General features: G+C 43.1%; 1 protein-coding gene across 1 annotated transcript in view; it reads right to left on the bottom strand.

The window, feature by feature from the left end:
* Positions 1-514: 514 nt before the first annotated feature.
* Positions 515-21,454, bottom strand: part of pde2a (phosphodiesterase 2A) — a gene marked incomplete at its 3' end in the record, with an annotated part of 100,281 nt that continues 79,341 nt past the window's right edge. Inside the window, exons 15-31 of the mRNA XM_080006275.1 lie at positions 17,944-17,983; positions 16,942-17,005; positions 16,482-16,563; positions 16,204-16,378; positions 15,364-15,476; positions 7,947-8,024; positions 5,686-5,808; positions 4,884-4,954; positions 4,467-4,589; positions 4,275-4,362; positions 4,088-4,135; positions 3,623-3,697; positions 3,399-3,498; positions 3,022-3,134; positions 1,962-2,000; positions 1,296-1,402; positions 515-749 (exon numbers count right to left, since the gene is read on the bottom strand). Of these exons, the coding sequence (XP_079862401.1) occupies positions 515-749; positions 1,296-1,402; positions 1,962-2,000; positions 3,022-3,134; positions 3,399-3,498; positions 3,623-3,697; positions 4,088-4,135; positions 4,275-4,362; positions 4,467-4,589; positions 4,884-4,954; positions 5,686-5,808; positions 7,947-8,024; positions 15,364-15,476; positions 16,204-16,378; positions 16,482-16,563; positions 16,942-17,005; positions 17,944-17,983 (1,674 nt within the window). The remainder of the gene's footprint in view (positions 750-1,295; positions 1,403-1,961; positions 2,001-3,021; positions 3,135-3,398; positions 3,499-3,622; positions 3,698-4,087; positions 4,136-4,274; positions 4,363-4,466; positions 4,590-4,883; positions 4,955-5,685; positions 5,809-7,946; positions 8,025-15,363; positions 15,477-16,203; positions 16,379-16,481; positions 16,564-16,941; positions 17,006-17,943; positions 17,984-21,454) is intronic.

The following is a 21,454-nucleotide window of genomic DNA, read 5'->3' on the forward strand; positions in this document are numbered from 1 at the left end:
ATGTAAGTTTTACATGTTGAAGCAGTCTTTTTCCTTTGTAACCAACAAGGTCATTTTTGTCCTGTGTGTGTGTGTGTGTGTGTGTGTGTGTGTGTCTGTGTGTGTGTGTGTGTGTGTGTGTGTGTGTGTGTGTTTGCATACACGTGCACTTCCGTGTGAATGTGTTTTTACAATCCCAAATAATCACTCTATGAAGTTGTGGTAAAACGATGACCGTTCCCGTCCTTCTTTCCTCCTTTGACCTGGAGACAAAGCAACATTGAGCATCTACTGCCGCGTTGACTTTACTCAAAAGTTTTGCGTGGAGCCGCTCGTACTAAAACACCGATTTGCCTGCTCTGCACCGCCGCTACGCCGCCTGTTCCACGTGGCCCGCTAAGCATCTAAGTGGTGGACCGAAGGTGATTGGGGGATCCCCCCTCCCCCCCCCCAAGTGCCGACAAAAAGGCCCCCCTCAGTCTCTGGGGTAAACCGGTGGTAAACATCAACAACGCCCGGAAGGTCCCCCCGCTCATCACTGACCCCGCCCCCCGTCCCCGTCGTCGAGGCAACCGTTGAGGCAGTGGTCGTCGCTGCCGAAGGCCCCCTGGGACTGCAGCAGCTCGTACTCCTGGTCCAGGAAGTCTAGGCTGTTATTGCTCGGCAGCCCCCGGATGGTGAACTTGTGGGAGACTTTGGTCCACTGCTCTCGATTCGCCGACACCCTCTCGAACAGCTCGGTGGCCCCGGGAAGGATTTCTGACAGCAGCCTAAATAAAAAATAAAAATAAAAGAATAAAAATAAAAAAGGAGATAAAAACAATAGAGCACGGTGCACGAGCAGTCCTAGAATTCAAAGTAAGAAATTCCATGAGAACAAAAACAATAACGCTGAGGTTCCTGTTTTAAATGATCGGCTCTGGTCGGCCATGATGCCACAAAAGTCCAGTCGGGTACTTGGGAAGATCAATGTGAATAATGCCATTGAAAAACAATGCATGAGCCTTTTTGAATTCACACGGACAAGTTGACTTTGACAGACCTTAACAATTTATACTTCAATACGACTTATTTTCTGCCTTTCTTTTTTTGTTGTTGTGTGTGTGTGTGTGTGTGTGTGTGTGTGTGTGTGTGAACGATTAGGGCCACTAAAAATGTGACCCCCATCTCAACGGGCTGTCCCCTGAAAAATAAAGGTTTAAATAACTAAAGGTAAATTTAAAAAAACTACAACGCACGCGTTGGCCTGTATGAGGCCTCAGTGCACCATTAACAGAGCGGTGTGAGGAGTTGACGCTGAGGGGCGTGGCGCTCACTTATAAATGGGCATGGCGATGTGTTCCATGAAGCTGATCTGGAGCTCTGGGATGTAGGCCTTCTCTCTGTCCATCATCTCACTGGGCCTGTTCCCCATGGCTTTCTCCTGAACACACACACACCCACGCACGCACGCACGCACGCACGCACGCACACACACACACACACAGGTTAATGGCATATGTAAAAACACACGCACATACACTCGCAGATGAACAATTACTAGGATAGAAAATGAGTTCAACTTCAGACAGAATAAGCACATATACATTCCTATGTCAACACAAGATGAGAAAAGTTTACACTTTATTAATCCCTGGGGGGGAATTCAGGAATGTGTTTCATTAATTGTGACTTGAAACACAGGAATGTACAGACCGAATGCGTTCAACTCTTTATGTATGTACAGTATGTAGTAACTGCAAATCTGCACCACTCAGGTGTGGGCGTGAGCTCTGCTTGTGAAAGATGACATCTAATCCTTTTTTAATGTATTCATTGATTTTACCTCTTATCTTTTCCATTGCTTTATGCATTTATCTAATCCTAAGTATTTTCTCTGTATTTTCATGTATATTTTTATAAAATGCACATTGAGTATGAAATTTTAAACGCTAAAGCAAATATCACGCAGGGTTATCGGCACCTGGATTGGGTTTACGTACCAGATCACCTTGAGAGAAGAACTCCTTGTAAATCAGCTCCTGCAGATGCAACAAGGGACAACTCTTTAGCTCGCCATGCATGTGGAATGCCTCTCAGTAAAATAATACAGGTGCTCCTCATTTAACGGCCGAGTTCCGTTCCTAGGACCAGGTCGTTAAGTGAATTGGTCGATCGGCGAGGACCCGTGTTATTTCACGGTAAGGGGGCGTGGCCATTGTGAACGCTAGTGTAGTGAGTACTGACAGACTGCAGGAAGTGACTGAGACTGAGAACGGTGATGAGATGAGATGTTTACAGTGTATATACAGTGTACATAGTATATACTGTATAGTGTATATCCTGTATATAATGTATATAATGTATATAAGGTATATAGCATTTACTGTATAGTGTATATCGTGTATATAGTGTATACAGTGTATATAGTATATATAGTGTATATAGTATGTAGTATATATAGTGTATATAGTATATATAGTATATATAGTGTATATGGTATATATAGTGTATATAGTGCATATAGTGTATATAATATATATAGTGTGCATAGTATATATAGTATATATAGTGTATATAGTATATAAAGGGTAATGCGTGATGAGATACTTGACGCTGAGACGTCGTGGTATTGTACGCAGCATACAATGCAGACTGGTCCTAAGTCTGAACGGTGGTTCAACAGGGAGGTCATTAAATGAGGAGTACCTGTATGCAACATGATATGCTTGTGATTTAGCCTGAGCTTTTTTCCTTGTTTTGGGCCAAATCTTGTTAAAATTAGGTGGTGGTGGTGGAAACTGGAAAGAAAGGCACTGGAGTCGTCCATTGGTAATTTATATGGTACCTTCCAATGCAAAGAGCAACACAAAATACAGCTGTTATCACCCAGCCGTCAATCACTTGTCTCAGAAACCAATACAAACATCTGAATCCCATTACTCTGAATCCATAATGTGGTCCACAAGGAGAATTTGGAAGCGGCCAAAAAAATCCTACCCAGCGAACGCAGCCACCACCAGTGGATACACCAGACCACCTGCTTTATTTTGATTTACTCACAGCGATCTTGCGCGTGGTCTTCCAGCCCTTGGTCTGGTCCGACAGGTCACACGACGTCATCAACAGGCACAGTAACAGGGAGCGATGGGTCCGATTTTTTGGGTTGAAACCGACTGAAACGCACACACACACACACACACACACACACACACACACAGGCGTGCACACACTTATAAGAATGACCAGTTCTGTTTTAAACAACACACTTCTGTTTTTGCTTCGCCTGAAAGTCAGATAATGTACCTTTAAGTCAGATTCAACACCTCATCTGTCGTTTCTTACACAGCGATTTCTCATTTGATGGTAGGCAGGCCCTTTGTTTTTTGTTGCTCAACTGTTCTAAATGAATATTAAACTCTGATTCAAATGATACTTACCATTAGCCATTTTCTGGAGATCTTTGAAGATGCGAAGATGGTGAGCCAGGTCGGTCGCCAGAATGATGTCCCTCATCAAATCCAGCATGCGCTGGTAGTCCTGAAATACATCAATGATGTGCAAAGGTTACAACCAAAGGCACCCAGAAGTCAGAGGATGGGAGTCGTGAGACGGTGAGGCAGCGAGAGAAGGATGTGAACGCAAAGAGCAACTAACCACTCACCTTCCTTGAAAACTTCTCAAAGATGTTGCAGCCTTGTGTGTTCAGGATGGCAATAGCCTGGGCGAAGTGATGCCTCTGTCACGACATACACAACGTAAGAGAAGGGAACAAGGTATGAAAGAGTGTGCACGTCAATACATGTTCACGCTACAAAAATAAATGAGTAAAATGATTCACCAGTTTATACACGTTATCACATTGGTGGCCAGTTTGATTTTTGACCACTAAGGGGCAGCATACAACAAAACATTGATTTTTGAGCATATCATTAAGCTCCACTTGGGAGAAAACCATGACAGTACATATTTATTTAGAATTGTACCTATCATAATATACACAACATATACAAAACATTACACACACTTGGAAAGGTGGGCCAAAGCAAAATCAGGTAAATTAGAGTGGATTTCCACGCCACATTAACACGTTATCCCTGTGAAAGTATGTAAATGTGGATTCCCATACCTCCATCACGGAGCCCTCTGAGCTGTACAGAGCTGCCAGGACCGATTGCTGCGAAACACAGAAGCAGAGGCATGAACGTGAAACCCGATTTTTTTTTTTTGTAATTCTTGATTTGGGCAACAGCTAAGTTGTTTATATCGACCGAACGTCGACATCGAGGTTTTGAGTCAATACTGAAAGTTCTCACCGAGGCAACCTGGAAAGAGTTGTTGGTGCCACGGTGGTCCAGGTCATGGCACATACAGGAGACAAAGAGGGCAAAAATCTCTATATCCCTAAACGGGGGGAGCAGAAGAGAGCGCGACACACAGGAAATACAAAGAAGATGAGTCCGGATCTCGTGCGTTTTAGGGTCGAAGCAACAGTGGCGTGTACTCACTGGAGGTAGTTGGACAGGCCTAGGTTTTTATAGAGCAGGTAACAGAAGTGTGAGACGGAGAAGGCGTGCATCCAGTTGTGGTAGGGCGGGTCCCTGTAGCCTTTCTTCACCATCAGACAGAACCTGGACAAGCAAGACCACACCTTCTTTTATCCTTGACCACCAACCGGCCCCGCGGCATGTTAACGTTCGGCACCTTTTCTCTTTTGCAGCTGGAGCCTCGTCACTATTATGTGGCGGTTTGGTTGAATTATGATGAACGGCTTGATTATGACGGTAATGACGATGACGACACATGGTTAATATTATCATTAATTGTGATTGTTGACAGTCTTAAATGTAAAAGAAAATTAGTCCAATAGTAATTCTCAAGTACATGGCACTTCCACTCGCACGTACACAGACTGCTGGTCATACCTGGCCAGCGTGTGCAGGTCTATCTTGTACGTGTTGATGAAGCCCATGTCTTCAACCATGCTGAGAATACCCTGCAGACACGCACACACACACCACAAGACCATGACAAACGTCCCCTTCTCCCCTCTCTACTGTCCTTTATCGCTCCCCCGTTGCATCCGTCCTCTTTTGTTCACATTTGTCTCCGGATCAGAGTTTCCGTTAGAAATAATCGGGGCCGGTCAACGTGTCCCGAAAGATTTCAATTTCCCGGACAAATGGGAGAAATTCCGGTCAAAGATTATCTGACATATTTTGCGCAATGAATATTTACCATCCGCTTTAGGTTGGAACTTAAATATCCCTATGTGTCCCTGTTGTCAATGATAATTCATCTTCCTGGTTCTCTTCTGGACGCTGTGCTCTGTCTCCACTCTGTGTGTGTTTACAAGGGCAACCTGTCCACGAGGGAGGGGGGGGGGGGGCTTAGTTCTATCGACAAGGTGGTGAAGCTTTCAGATCAGCTTTAGATCGTCCAAACCGATTGGCTTCCCGTTGCAACTTGCCGAGCGCGGAAATGAACAGATCTGAAGACTAATTTTATCGAAATGATCCACCCTGCGCAAATTCAAATTGGGCTTAGAGGGAATGATTTTCACCGGACATTATGACCGGAGAGATTGAGGTTGGACTTCAAAAACCAGCAATTAGCGGATAACGGAAACGCTGCTCCGGATCGCTCACACCCATATACAATGTTTTTCTACAATATTCATTCATACAAGATACAATATCCATTTGATTCCCTCTGTCGCCCTCCTACCATGGGAGTGGTGTCGTCAGGCAGAGAGCGAGGTGTGTACGTGAACTCAGCGAAGCAGGGGTGGATCTCCACGACCGGTTCGAGCCCCGTCACCAGCAGCTTTGTCACTTCCTCCTCAGACACCTGCAACAGACAGTATTATTATTATTATTATTATTATTATGATTATTATTATTTACTTTTAATTAGGGGTCCAGCCCGGAAATAAATAATTGTAAATATTGTTATTGCTGGGATTATTTTATTTTTAATCTTGGCATCTTTCGGGCTCAAAGACTCTGAAACACGACAACAGCGGTACGCATAGACATGGCGGAGGTCTTGTTAGAACCGGGACGTTTCAGAAGTCTTCTCGTTTGAGTTTGATCAATAGGGATCTACATTTGGAGCAGAAATTGGTGAAAGGCTATTGTATTTTTACCGGAAGTAGAAGAACGTTGAGGCGATTGGATTCGTTTCAGGAGCGGCCCTCTTTGTGACATTTGTGATCCAAAGTTATATAAGTACAAGCTTAGCCTCTCGGAATTTGCATCCAGCCTCTTGCGACACAAAGACCGAGGACTTGAGCCCATGCTGTGTTTAAAGGGAACTTGGATGCTGTGTTTTACAAAGCCCCGAAAACTATAATCTGTCACAGAAGGCGTATCATCGGAAGTTCTAAGAACCTTAGAAGGAACCCTTTCTTTTGTGTCTGCACTACTGATCAAGGAACCACCGTAATTGTTAAAACACCCTTCTTGAGGGATATTTTAACACTCAGTGACGTAAGTTCACTTGTTCGAACGTTGGTCAACCACATGAGCATGAGAAATACCTATGCGAAAAAACATGAAAAATGTGTTACTGAATTTAAAGTAACAAGTAGTTTATTTATACACAATTAATTTAAAAAACAATAAATGTAAAGACACATAAAGGCTAATCACAGTATTACTAAAACTATAACCAATGTACCTAACACAACTAAACTGGACCCTGTGTATTGCCACCTGCAGCTCGTTTTATTATTATGGGTACATCCCGTAGGGATGGAACTGTATTGCAATTGTTCGAATTTTTATTATTATTATTATTCTTGGCACTTTTCAGGCTAAAAGTGTCCGAAACAGGACAGCCACTGTCACGGCCGTCGGAACCAGGACGCCGCAGACATCTCTTGAGATTAAGTTCCATCCATATCGATCCACATACTGAGCAGGAAAAACCAACTAAATTTTACCGGAAGTAGCTGAACGTCTGGTCATCGCCGATAAGCCAAACGTTCAAAAACTTCCCGTCGGCTGGTGAAGCGGAGTTTGTGGAGGAAGACGCCTGGTGACATCATCCAATTCCCTATATATGCAAACTGCGCATGTGTGCGTGAGTGTGTGTATATCGTCGTACCTGCTTGACATCAGCGGGCCGTTTCATTTAATATTTTATTCTTTTGCCCTTTTGTAAATAAAAACGCATTCTGTTCGCCTCTAACCCCGTGCCATGTGCCTCCTTTTTTTGTTGCATTGGAGTCAGTCCTAACACACACTTGCAGCTCCAGAGCGACGGATACTAAAATTTGTAATTGGTGTCAATAATGGACCCAATGGCAGCTATATTTATTATTATTATTATTATTATTATTATTATTATTATTATTATTAATAATAATAATAATATCATCAATAATGATTTGATGAATAAGAGTAATGAAAATAGAGTAATTGACAAATAGTAGAATAATTGAGTAAAAGTTATTATTATTTTTACTTTGATTATTATATTTATGTGCAGTGTGTACAGTAGATTTTAGTGTATCATCTAGCGGTGAGGTTGCACAGTGTAACCAACTGAATACCCCTCCCCTCATTCTCCCCTTCCAAGCATGTAGGAGAGCCTACGGTGGCCGAAAACTTCGCCAAAAACACGAAAGGCCCTCTCGGGGACACGTATTTGGTTTGTCCGTCCGTTCTGGGCTACTGTAGAAATACAGTAGCCATAAAAATGGCTCATTCCAAGGTAACCAAAACACAACAAATCTTATTTTCATGGGATTATACACTAGTTAAAACATACTTATGAATATTATTCTATTCTATTTCTGCTAAGTCTGTTCCGCTAGATGCCACTAAATTCTAGACACTGCACCTTTAATTATTATTTACATTCGTTGTAGTATATATTATATGAAAAAAGTAAAGCAAGTCATATTCTAGTGTGTGCGTGTGTGTGTGTGTGTGTGTGTGTGTGTGTGTGTGTGTGTGTGTGTGAGTGTGATGCGTACGCACCTTCATATGGTACATCATCATTTCATTAGCCAGGTGAGATCTGAACTGAGCTTCGTGCACCTTCTTGTAGAGCAGAGACTGCGGACACAGACACGCTACTGTTAAACCACCAAGCAACACAACAGACGCCTTTACAGTATATATTAAAACACAGAACCGCGAGAAATGAATGGAGCTCAACGGAGGTAAAGAAAGAATTCCGATGGAACTCATATCTCAGACAGAGATGCACTCTTGTTGTCGACGTTAATCATTTATCATAATCATCGCAGACATTAAAACATTAATAAAGGGACAGCCACCTCTGAAGTTGTGATATGAAGCCACAGTTTCAGCGGTGATTAACTGGCCTTCATTCTTTAACAACACAATAGGCTCCTTTTTTTTAAGCGAAAAGAAAATTCCACATCGGATTGGAATAATGACCCCTCTATTACAGTAATCGTGGGGAGGGGACAAAAACAATCACAAAGGCTGCTGATAACACGATACCTTGAGCGTAGTCAGAATCAAAGTAAAACTTTTAAGTCCACGCTTGGGGCTCTTGTTTTCTAGATTTACGGGGGAATCCACTGGTTTGACGCATTCAATGACGAGAACAACGCGACTGCATGAACGCTCTATAAATCCCACGCCCCAAAACGGCTTGGTTAATAACGTATCGCTGAGCTGCCAATGCATTTTTACATTTCTTACACCTATCCGCCCGTCTGTCTGTCTGTTGTCTCTCTGCCGTTCTCAGCATTTTTTTTTTTTTTTTTTTTTTGCTCTATCAATCAAGTTTGATCGTTGAGGAACATTACAAGAGGAAAATAACGTCATCGTGGTCGACATTTTTTCATGAGACAGCGATAAAACGCCCCAATAGACGTGTGCCGACGCCATCAAATTGCACAGACGCTTCCGTCTTTATTTCCTGGTGATAAGTCAAGGTGTTAGTAGACGTTTTTGGGGCATAGTAAAAAGAAACATGCAAGTCTACATTTCCAGTCCTTATTTCATCATACTGCAGATAAAGCACATGTAGGAACATAGCTTATAGATGCTGCATCTTGCTATTCAATTCGATGCTTGAAAATAAATGAAAGGAAATTAAATCAATAACACCTGATAGTAGATAATGACAATTACTCTATATTTCCTGGTATTAATTTAGTAGGAAGTTGTAACGAAAGGGTATTACCAAGTTGTTAGATTGGTATTACCTTTTTATTACCGTGTTGTAATGTTAATGATGCCACGTTTTTAAATTATATTATGAGCAGATTGTTATGTTGATCTTTCAGTATTGTATGATCACTTTTATTAGTCCATAGAAGTCCTATCCTTCTAGTCCATAGAAGGATAGGAACAAAACCTCTATAGAAGACTTCTACTATACAAAACTTCTACTTCTATAGAAGTCTATAGAAGTTGCTGCGCTTAAAACTACTCATCAGAGATGTGGACTCGAGTCATTGTGACTTGGATTTGAGTCACTGTTTTGATGACTTGCGACTTGACTTGATTGAAAATAAATGACTTGAGACGCGACTTGATTTGGGTCATCATGACGCCAATGGCTTGTTTGCGTTCACTCTCATTCACTGAAACCTTGAACTGAAACGTGATCGGCAGACAAAAAGGTACTTCGGTTTGGCTCGGAGGTCGCCCTCATCTTATGCCGTCGTGGCTCGGTAGCAGGCGACCAAACGTTGTCGTAATCCATGAGTGCCATCTGGCAATTTGAGATTTCCTTATCAAACACAAGTTGATGTTTAGAAAGTTGTAATTTGCAAACAAGGGACGGTGCTTTTTTTCCCCTTTCCCGTGTTAAGCTCGGTGCGCCGTGACTGGTCCGCGAAGCGCCACGCTCAAACTAGTTTCTTGACATTCCGACCCACGTGCGGACAGCGTAAAGCGCGGTGACTCCAAATGACGTCACATATTGCCGGAAAGCACTTCTGCTATTGATTTGCGAGATGTGATAGAAACGGTATGAAAGTCTGACCAATATCGGTCATCATTTGACTTTTTTGACAACATCAGGATCAGCAGTTATGCAACCGAGTTGTCCCGATTTTTAAATAAGTATCATAAACAAAACCTTTATTATTTGTCCTGTACTTGTCCGTTGTACACCACTTTTAAGTTACTCATCAAAATAACCGCAGAAGCCTGACTACGCATTATAAATCCATGTTTGTTTACGCTCACTTTTAGACACGGACATAGCTCTCCAAGCAGTGTGCCCTGCTGCGTTCATTGTAAACTTGGAAAATGTAGCATTTTAGAAGTGATGATGTGTTCACTGGAACTTGGAAAAGAACAGATTACTCTCATATAATCTCTAAAGTTTTTTAATTTATCAAAAAGTTGTGTTTAGTTTTTATTTATTTATTAAATTGATTTAATATTTTATTTATATTATTTATTTTTACAAGTTAAATGTTCTCAAATATAGAAAAGTTTTTAAAATGTTGCACTTTTTGACAAAATATCAAACAAAAAAAAGGGACTTGACTGTGGCTGGACTTGCCTTAACTAAGGACTCAATTTGAGTTGACCTAAGGAAAAATGACTTGGGACTTGCTTGAGACTTGGACCAAATGACTTGAGACTTACTTGTGACTAGAATAAGAGGTATTTGGTCACATTTGCTAGTCATTGCGTGCCTTAGCTTGCTTTGACTTTTACTAAAATCAGTGCTCTAAGTGGGCCAGTACCAACTTCTACCCACTTCTACCTTTCACTCTTTGACGTACTGGGACTTTTCTTGAGCACCCAGACTTCTCACAAGCTGCCGGTACTTCGTTCTGCCCTCTCAAGTGAATGAATCAAGTGGACATATTATAAAATATATCATTTTTTGATTGAATCGGAGTGCACTATTTGAAAAAAATGATTAGAACGCACAAGCTGCGAGCTCCGGGTCGCCATGAAGTCATTGACCATATATGGACACGGAACGGGGGATTTCTTTACATCGTGGAAGTCCTTGATTGCGCTTTCTATTTTGCATCTTTTTCCACCAATTCTGGTGCCATCATTGGTAAAGGCTGCTGCCCGCGCTCTGGTCCGGGTGGATTAGAAACGCTATGTCGAGAGGCAGCAGGAAGTGATGCTGCATTCCACAGGAACTCGGAAATCTGTCATTCGAGTCGGTGGTCCGCCTGTTAACATAACATAACAATTACGGAGTAGTTCACAACGACAGTAGATGTGTTTTAAAATCTATACAAAGGGAACATTGTTAGCTGTCAGCGGTGCGCGCCACCATGTTGCCATGACGTCAGGTCTGTTAGCTTGGTTAACTCGGGCACGAGCGCTCTGAAATTCCAACCTAAATGCCGGTCCTTTACACTTTTCCAAGTACGCGGTTGGATTTTTCAGAGTTCCGACTTCAATAGAACACAGCATTGGCTGTTCTAAACACACGCAAAAGGATAAAGTATTTCCAGTGACTAAGGGGGATACTGGTACTTATAATTTTATGCTTCAAGCACTGACTAAAATTGATTGGTTTTATTATGCCAGATCAATTCCAGAAATGTGAGCTGATGTGAGAGTCACCTGAATAAACTTCAGGACAGGCCAGGCCGTTTTAGCCTGTTTGCATTATAAGCGACTGCAATGGGCCCCCTAGCCACCAGGGGGCCCCCGTGGGGTGGTGTTTTTTTTCTGAAGAAGAACCGGAACATTTATTTAATATGCAAAGACAAGTTGGTGCTGGGAGGATGGCGGACAGCAAAGTGAAGAAAACGTCATCACCCAACTGAGTAAAATAGGTAAGCACCCAACCAGAAATTGTCGGAAATATAATATCGAGAGAAATCATCCCTTTCAGTCACTAAGGAAGGCAAAGCACCTTGATTTTTATGACATTATTACGTTTTTAAAATAAACTGATTCAGCTAAAAGAATCTAGTCTTATTTCCTTAGGGGCCAAGCCCCCTCTCCATATCCACTCCCCCGGGTGGTAGGGGGGGAGTGGAGGTCAGCCTAGACAGGCGGGGGAGTGCTCTCTGGCACTCTCTGAACTCCACCTTTCTGTATGCCCCAGAGGAGGAAACAGACCGACCAAAGGTTTCAGAGCGACTCAGGGACCAAGCTCCCTCCTCTTCCCTACCAATGGGCAGGAGGGGGAGGGCGGGTGGAGGTCAGGCTAGTCAGGCGGGAGTAGTGTGCTGCAGTCGCGGCCGCACTTTCTGGACTCCATTTTTCCATATGCCCCAGAGGAGGAAATGGACCGAAAGCTGAGCCAGAAGAGGCAGAGGGAGTAGAAGAGTCCAGTCTTGTATCCTAAAGGACCAAGTTCTCTCTCCCTGAGTGGAGGACGCCCAGACAGGCGGGGGAGTGGTGAGCCTAAAGTCTCTCAAAGACACCACTCTCTGTACTCCTCTGAAGGGGGCCCAGGACCTCCCCAGAACTGCTGGAAAAGTTCAGTTGGTGGCAGTAATGCACCTCTAAGCTGGTTTGCCGATAACACCAAAGAAGAAGAAGAAGAAGGAGAAAAAAAAGAAGAAGAAGAAGACATGTACCCACTGTCAACAACCCAGTTGGAAGATGAAATGCTCATACCAATCTGGAGGACAAAAACAGACAAAGAAAACAATCTGAAGAGAAAAAATGATCCAAAAATAGAGGTCAGTAATGATCTATCTACATCGATTCAGCCTTTATTCCTTACAAGAGCTTTTGACATGCTGTTAGTTGAAATGAAAAAGGTTTGTTATTAGCTAGCTAACGCTAAGAACGATGGCTACCATACAACTCGTTTGACATCCTTCGACAAGTGAACACTGTAAGCAAGCTCCTGCAGTCTCCAAAAATGCAACTAGATGTGGCTCTTGACCGCCTCATGAAGGCAAAGGCATCTCTGCTGAGTTACAGGACAACAGGCTTTGCTGCGGCACAGAGCGCTACAAAAGATGTCTGTGAAGAGATGAATGTGGAGGCTGTACTGCAGCAGAAAAGCCTCTTCTACCCGAAGGCATTCTGCCTATAAAGCACCGGATGAGTCCATGTTGAAGCACTGAAGAGGCTTGAAAGCATCTCTTTAAATGTGGTTTTGGACTGTGCCATCCAACCTCTTGATGACCGGTTTCAGACACTGGGGGATGTCAAAGACAAATTTGGTGTGCTCCTGAACTTCAGAAAAATAGACCATCCGACATTGTCGAATAAATGTGACTAGCCCTGTAAGATTCTGACATGCTGAGATAAGTGACACTGATGGGAAAGAACTGGCCTATGAAATCAGAAACCTTCCAACCTTGCCGACTGACATGACATGGAGCTCCTCTCTTTCATTGAAGAAAAACTAGTTGGAGGAACTCTACACAAATCTCTGGACTGCACTTCGGATAGCGTGCACTCTTACTGTCACTGTGGCTTCTGCAGAGAGCTTTTCTAAACTCAAACTGCTCAAAACATATCTTAGGTCAACAATGGGGCAGGAACGTCTAAGTGGAGTTGCAATGTTAAGTGTAAATCGAGATATCAGCAGAAGGCTGTCATACGATGACATTATTGATGACTTTGAATCAAAAAAATCTAGGAAACAGAAATTCTGAAGAACATCACATGAACACACAGAATTCACTTTACTGAGATGCACAATTTTTTAACTGTTTATTGTTATGTAAGAAGAGGCTGTCAACTCCAAAGGGGACACGCTTCCTCTCATCTGAATCCTAGTGACACATGCGAACACTAAGGGGGCAGACGACAGAGATTAAGACAATAACCAGACGGCTCCGAGAGCAAATAGGAGAAAACGTATTCAGCTACCCCATTGTTTTCAACTCACACCTCCTGGACACCAGCTCTTGTTGAACAGTGGATTGACTGTGGATGGTTCTACAGGAAAATTTGCATTCCACAGCTCTATGCTCCCCTTAGAAGGAGATTGGATTGAACGAATGTCAAAATCAATGTGTAATCACCCTGTTTTTCCCAAGGCAATTTTGTGAAGAACAATACTATTCTCGACTTTGAGGGACAAATGTGACTGTTAAATGTGATCAAGCTACTGTCCTATTTGTTGGGGTTGGACTAGCGGCCACAGATGGGACCTGACTAAACTGTTAATGTGTGTTTTTTTGCTCCAAACTCGTGAATTATATCATGTATCACCCGTTTTTGTTTTAGGAGCGCTCTGCATGTCACACACGCATATTATCCTCACTCCAGCAAGAATAATCCACATGCTTATTAAACTCCTATGCTGTCTGCCCAATTGTGGCAATATGAAATGAATGCTGTGGGAGCTTGGTAACAGGATATGAACTTCCTTCCGCTTGGTTCAAGATTTATTTTCGTTCATGGTTTTCCTTCCTTTATTTCAAGATATATTTGACAAACACGACTGTATACCTGTATTAAATAATTCAACGAGACTGCAAAATTCAGAGTAGAACAGGGAGCTTGAAATTGCCCACGTCAAAGGGAACGCCTTCTTTCCACAACAGACCAAAGGGAAACCTCTCGACAACCCCTTGACCAATGGCCGTCAAAGGAGGTCGCATGAGGTCCCGCCACTTTTGAGGCAAAAAAACAAGCGAGATGCCATTGTCTCCTAGTTCTCTTCACGCAGACTCCATCCCTCTCCTGACCACCATTTTTACCTGGAAACTTTACTTTCCTTGGCGTGTTGCCACACAACCTTCTTCCTCTTTGCTCTTTTTTTTTTTTAAACCACATATACGCACCGCGACCCTGCCTGGTCGTGGAGATACTCAGATACACTTTTCATACTCTTAAACCATCTGCCTCCTTCCTCAACTGGGGCCGAGTGCCAGGCAGCACCGGTAATGAAGTTATTTTTGGACGAGCCACCAACCTACTCACGCCCAGCCCCAGAGAATCCCACCCACCATCGCAGCCTCTCGTTGTTCCCGACCGAATAATACGTTTGAATCTGTGATATTGTCCGGGATACAAATAAGGCTACACCCAAGATGTTGAATTTTTAATTAATGTTTTTTCCCCCCGGTGCTAAATGATGCCCGAACAGACAACAGATCAGCAATATCTCTTCTGGAAGGTAAGGAGTGGTAAAGTTTTTAAGTACTTTTTAACAATCAAACAATTAAACAATCAGTGCCAGTGGGAAGGCAGAGTTTTGGTGAAGCCTTGAGGGGGTGGACAGTCAGTCTGGTCCGACAAGAAGAAATCCAAAAAACAGATTACATTTCTGATAGAAAATGATGTGAGTTTTAACAGTCTGTGTTTGGGAGGGAAACTTTTCTAATAAATCTATGTTTAAACAACTCGTGTCCTGAAATTTTGAGATTCATTATTGATTCATAGATGAGTAAGTTTTACCATTATTATTAGAAATTAGGATTTTTTTAAGCAAAAGTTTACATTTCTTATTCGAGCCACCAAAATCTCCAGTAAAATATGGTTTGTATAAGAATCGGTGATGACTCACATGGGCGATACTGATTCCACAGTAGATGGAGAAGGCGGTAGCCAGGTCTTCATCGAAGCGATTAAACCACGGCCCATTGGTTTTATTGACCAGCTCAGCCACTCCAATCACCTCTGCAAGATGTAGGGCGAGGGAGGGAGAGCAGAGGAGAGGGTGAAAGGATAAACCCCCAGCAAAGTTGTAGAGAGAGCAGGAAAGGAAAGCAGGGAGAGATCAAGAGAGAGGGAACAAAGATCCGGGCGATGAAAAGAAGGTGGATGTCACATATGAAGGAAGGCAGAAAGAGCAGGAGGGATGTCGAGGGAACAATGAGGGAGGAGAGCATAATGGTGAGATCAAGAGAGGCAGACGGTTAGAAGATGAAATAAGGTCATGAGAATTGGTTAGCCGGGAATGAATATGTTGGAGAGGGAGGGAGAGAGAAAGCCAGGCGTCGAGTTGTTGAGGAAGTTCGGGAGAACAGAATGGTCTCAGACAAAGGATGCGCTGCCTGAAAAGGCTGTATTCTGGACACGCACAAAAAGAGACAAAAAGGCTGTGAATTCCCACATCTTACTGCTGCAACCATGAGCTTCATTCACATTTTTGTTTGTAGAGAATAAGAAACAATCAAGATGCATTGAAGATGCATGATTCACACCTCGGTATGAAATTGACTTTGGTTTTCAAATGTGATCTTCTCTGTGGAAAGCGTCTCGTCAACACACTTTTCTCTGCTCTCTATTCTTTTGTTCTCTTCGGACTCCCTAGCGCTTGCACAGCATGGCACAAAATTTGAAGCCTATGGGTGCCGAATAAATGTGTTCATACAAAACCAAGTGGCCCGCTCAGCATAGCTACCGTTGTTCTCATCTTTTATGGGGAAGCAGAGGATGTTACGCGTCTTGAAGCCGGTGCTGTCGTCCACGCCCCGGTAGAACAGCGGGTGTGAGTACGCGTCCTTGATGTTCAAGATCTGCCCGGTGGTTGCGACGTGGCCCGCGATGCCCTGGTCGGCCGGGATGCGGAACTCTTTCTGCTCGCGCACACACACAGGGACACAGCTATGCTCAGAGGCGTACAGTAGGTTTTTACATGATGGAATAGGTTGTGCCCGTCGGTGTGTGTGCCGGTTTTACCTCCTCGTCACTGACCACGCCCCCGTCAAACACCTTGGCCACTAACTCGTGACTGACGCGGTCCAACAGGAACACAGAGCATCTTGGAACACAGAGGAGAGACATTCAGGGAATAAAAGAGAGGGATATTTAGAGATATGAGTTAGATAGATAGTTTGATCTATGTGTGTGTGAAACTATATTATCATCGTTGCGATTTGTCATGTTTTATTAGACTTCAGTCTTCATTGTGATTCCTCAGCCCTATTAAACTGGACAGTTAAATGAAGAACACATTTCCAGATGATGAGCCTGGCACAAGGCCCATGCAAATAAAGCCATATAAAGGTCTTCGGGTGATATATAATACGTGGAAATGTGACACACACACACACACACACACACACACACAGACCCACACACAGACACATACACACACACACAATCACAGGTCCCTTTGAGGATCAATCGGGGACCTTACATCTCTGCGTCACTGAGGTTTCTGGCCTCGACTACAATCTCCTGCAGCAGCACTGACACATCATCTGAAAGACAAAGAGACAGAGAGAGGGTGAGGGAGAGAGCGAACAGAGGCTGAGCACACAGAGAAGGAACCAGGAGACGGGATGGAGAGAGGGAGAGAGAGAGGGGGGGGAGAGAGAGAGAGAGAGAGAGAGAGAGAGAGAGAGAGAGAGAGAGGTCGGCAAAGCAAATAGGGGGCAGAGATCATATGGAGAGTCGTACTGGGTCAACGCCACAAGCCAAAGTGAGCCTTTCTAATCCACGTAAAACATCCAGTTGTCGGCAGGTGCATAAACCAAACCGTAGGTGAGGCTCTCACGTCGTTGTGTATTATCACTCGCCGGCGCCCTGCTCTGACATGGCAGGCGTGATGGGGCGGAGTCCTAGTGGTCCAGGGTAGTTCAGGGTAGTCGACTGAAATCTGTCTCAATACGATCCCAGTCGGCCAGGTCACGATTCAATCAAACATGTTTGATTTTATCGGGGCGAGTCTTACCATAATCGTTTTGGTGTGTGCATGTCAGAGCCACTAATCGCAACAGGAATTTTTTTATGGCTTCCACCATATACTGGCGTCTTTGCATTTTTTTATTTTTTATTTTCCGTGTTGTACGGCATCCACGTTTGTTTTAGTGTCAAAATATCGGGAGATATCTTGACTCTCATGAGAATCTGGTGAGACAGTTCCTTCTCGCAAGCAATGGATAGCTGCGTCCGTCTGTTCTCCGTCTCCTCAGAGACAGAAGTTGTTTTGTGTGCGCGCAGAGGAGACTGCAGATCTGTAAATGTCAGTCACTACATGTGTGCTGCTCAATCTTTTCATCGTCGTTCACGCTTGGAAACATATAATGTGGCCCGAGCTTGAGGTGAGGGAACGGATGGAATGCGGCTGCTGCCAGATGAAGACGGATGAAGAGATGGAGACGGATGCAGAGAGACGGCGGAAGGATGAGGGACTCACCCAAGTGTGTGAAGAGATTCTTGGCCACTTGTAGGAGAGCCTGCGCAGAGAAACAAACAGCAAATCGAAGGCACGTAGCTGGTTAGATGATGGCCTCAGGCAAACCTGTGCGTGTGTGTGTACGTGTGTGTTTAACTACAGACACTGTGTGTGTCCCCTGTGTATCCACCACTTGGTTTGTCGTCTTATTTCGCCCTCAGGCCTAAAGAACTATCAATTCACATCCTCTCTCCTGCCTTTTATCTGTTATCCCTTTCTTTTTTTGTACATTATATTTTTAATGGTTTTGCATATATAGGACAAGACAGACGAGACATGCTTAGCCAGGTGGACAAGTAGAATAACTAAAAAAAACCCCAATAATTATAATAATAATAACAGTGAAGCCCATCCATAACCACCCCCATGAAAAAAGATGTAAAATATATACATATACATAAGACAAACCAATTAAAAAAAATATATTGGGGAAATGCTCAGTAATATTTAACCGTTTTCACTGCTCATCTACAAAAGGGTACAAGGGAGAGTTCTATTGGTCCTTGATGTGCTGTAACATCAGGATCCATATTCTGAAAAACTTCCGAATGATTGTCAGACCGTTCGTTTCTCAGTCTTTCTACGTGTGAAATGCCCACAAATTCTGGGGGTTTGAGTCAGATTTCTCCAGTTTCAAAACACATCTCTTGGCAACGATCATGCCGCACACCAAGGCTGTGGGGGACTGTGGTCTGAATTTTCTAGGAATGTGGAATATCCAAGTGAAGCGGCTTCAGGGTCAGGGGTTGAAGGGAGATTAAAAACAGTGGAGTACCATTAAGATAGGAGACACCAAAAATGATGGAGTTTTAGACAAGTCCAGAAATGGTGGTCAAGAGCACCGTCGGCATCTTTGCACCTTTGTAGTCTATGTATTACTTGGAATTGGTCCAGTTGGCGCCTGGCGTTAACAGAGCAGGATTTTATTCCTGTTAGTGCTTTGTCCCAGATATCATCGTCCATTTCAATGTTTATTTCTTTTTCCCAGGCTTGTTTTATTCTGGAAGTGGATTTGTCTAGTTTGCTTGAGAAGATGCACACAAAGTGACTATATTTCTTGCTTCTGGGGAGCCCCATCAGAGGCTTGAACAAGGATTAATCTTCGGTCAGTGACTAAAAAGAATATTTTGCTGGACTGCTTTCTTATCTGTAAATACCTGAAGTATTGTGTTTTAGATAGTGAGAACTTGGATTGTAATTGTTCAAATGACGAGTTTATGTGAAGATCTTTTAACGACTGTGATTATACCTTTCCAGCTCCACTCTTTAAAGGCAGCGTCTGCACAAGCTGGCAAGAAGGCGTGGTTGTTTCAAATTGGGGCGTCTATCGATGTGTTTGGAAGCTCGCGAGATTTTCTCATTTGGTTTCAGATTCTCTGAGCGTTGGACAGGATGAAATGATCCTTCTTAAAAGCAGTAGGAGGCCTAGGAGATGAAAATAAGAGAGCAGGGAGAGTAGTCTTAGAGGTTGGGCCTTTTTTTAATGGGCAGCCGGGGGGGCAGGTCAGACCGGTCTCCATTTTAATATCCATACCGCTAGCATACCATGACTCCAACATTGGCTGCCCAGTAATAATGTAAAAAGCATGGTAACCCCAGGCCTTCTTGTTCCCTTGGCTTTTAAAGGTGGCTTTTTGAGATTCTGTGTGCTATATTTCCCCGGATGAAAGGCATAATGATAGTTTCAATTAACTAAAAGAAAGGTTTAGGGATGAAAATAAATACAAAAATCTCGGCAAGGAAAGCATTTTCACAGCGTTTATACAGCTAATCAAGGAGAGTGGTTTCTCTCTGTGCTCCTTAAGTTTGTTCAGCTGTTCAGTTAAGTTGATTTCATAGAGGGCCCTTGGTGTCTTGGATATTTGAATGCCCAGATATTCTATACTGTCAGAGGTTATTTTAAATTGTGTGGTGGCCAGGAGTATTGGATCCAGATCAGCTAATAGTGATATAAGGTCACTTTTCTGCCAGTTAATAGTATAACCCGACACCTCTCCAAAGGAGTTAATAAGATAGAGTAGGTGTGCGATTGTCATGACATTTCACTGCATATATGTATGACCGTATGTATATGTATGTGACAAAAAATCTCTTGAACTTGATTGCCAGGGTCAGATACGAAGAGGCCAATGTCATCTGCATATAGGGAAATCTTACGATCAACCGCACCTAGTATTATCAGTTTAATGCTCTCTTATGCTGATTGCCAGGGGTTCAATGGCTAAAGGGAAGAGGAGCGGCGAGGGAGGGGAGCCCAGCCGCGTTCCCCTCAGCAGGGAGAAGTGGGGTGGTCTATCCAGATTTGTGAGGATGGAGGCCAAGGGTTGGGCATATAGTAAACGCACCCAGGAGATAAAAGAGGTACCAAGACCAAACTTCTCCAGGACCCTGAAAAGATAGCTCCACTCAACTTGATCAAATGCTTTTTCTACATCAAGGCATTAAATGGCCTGCTTAGCGGACTTATCAAATGTACTGGATACATACAACGTCCATAACTCTCCTAACATTGAAAAAGGAAAACCTATTTGGAATGAAGCCAGTCTGGTCTGTATGGATGATAGACTCTATCCATTTATCTAGCCTATTATATAGCCAATATTTTAGTAAAAATCTTTAAGTCTAGTTTCAGCGTGGAGATTGGCTGCTATGACGATACCATATTGGTATGGTAACAAGCGAGATCAATTTCATCTCTGTCCTTTTCCTGCAAGAGAGAAATATTTGCATTATATTAACAGTGTTGGTGGAAGCTTCTCGGATGCAATTTAGTGAGAGAACCTATGCGGGATCGGACTTATTGTGCAAACTTCTTTTAAAACGAAATACCTAAACCGCCTGGACCAGGGCTCTTGTCACTTCGATTGATCTAATAGGGTCCATGATTTGTGCAGGGGACAGTTCTGAATTAAGGGCCACTGTCTAGTTTTGATATTTTCAGATCTTTTAACCATGCATTAACCTTAGCTTTAGACCTGCATAGATCTTCATAATACTCTTTAAATTGGTTATTTTTCGACTTTGGATCAGCAAAAACTACCCCAGCACGACATTTTATTTTGGGGATGGACCTGCTGGCTTGTTGCCCTCTGAGCTGACGAACTAACAGTGTGTGGGGTTTGTCCCCGAGTTCAAAATATCATTGTTTGAGTTGCAGGAGCTGATCGTTTTTTTGTCATTCTGACGAAATTGTGTTATACTCATATGTAAGGTTGAGAATGTTTTGCAATGTTTAGGGGTTGCCTGTGTTTCTATACGACCCCTCCAATTGCAAAAGCTCAGAGTCAATTATCTATCATCGTTCCTTTTCGTGATTTCTTTAAAGATGCTTCATATGCAATAATATGTGATTACAGAAAGTTTCATCAGTAAGCAAGGATGGGCGTAGGGACCATGAAAAGCACTGCCGACTAGAGGTTTTTAAAAAGAATTCAAGAGTAACTAAGGTTGGATCATGATCTGCAATCAAACT

Source organism: Zeus faber (assembly GCF_960531495.2).
Source record: "Zeus faber genome assembly, chromosome: 9".
Taxonomy (NCBI): domain Eukaryota; kingdom Metazoa; phylum Chordata; class Actinopteri; order Zeiformes; family Zeidae; genus Zeus; species Zeus faber.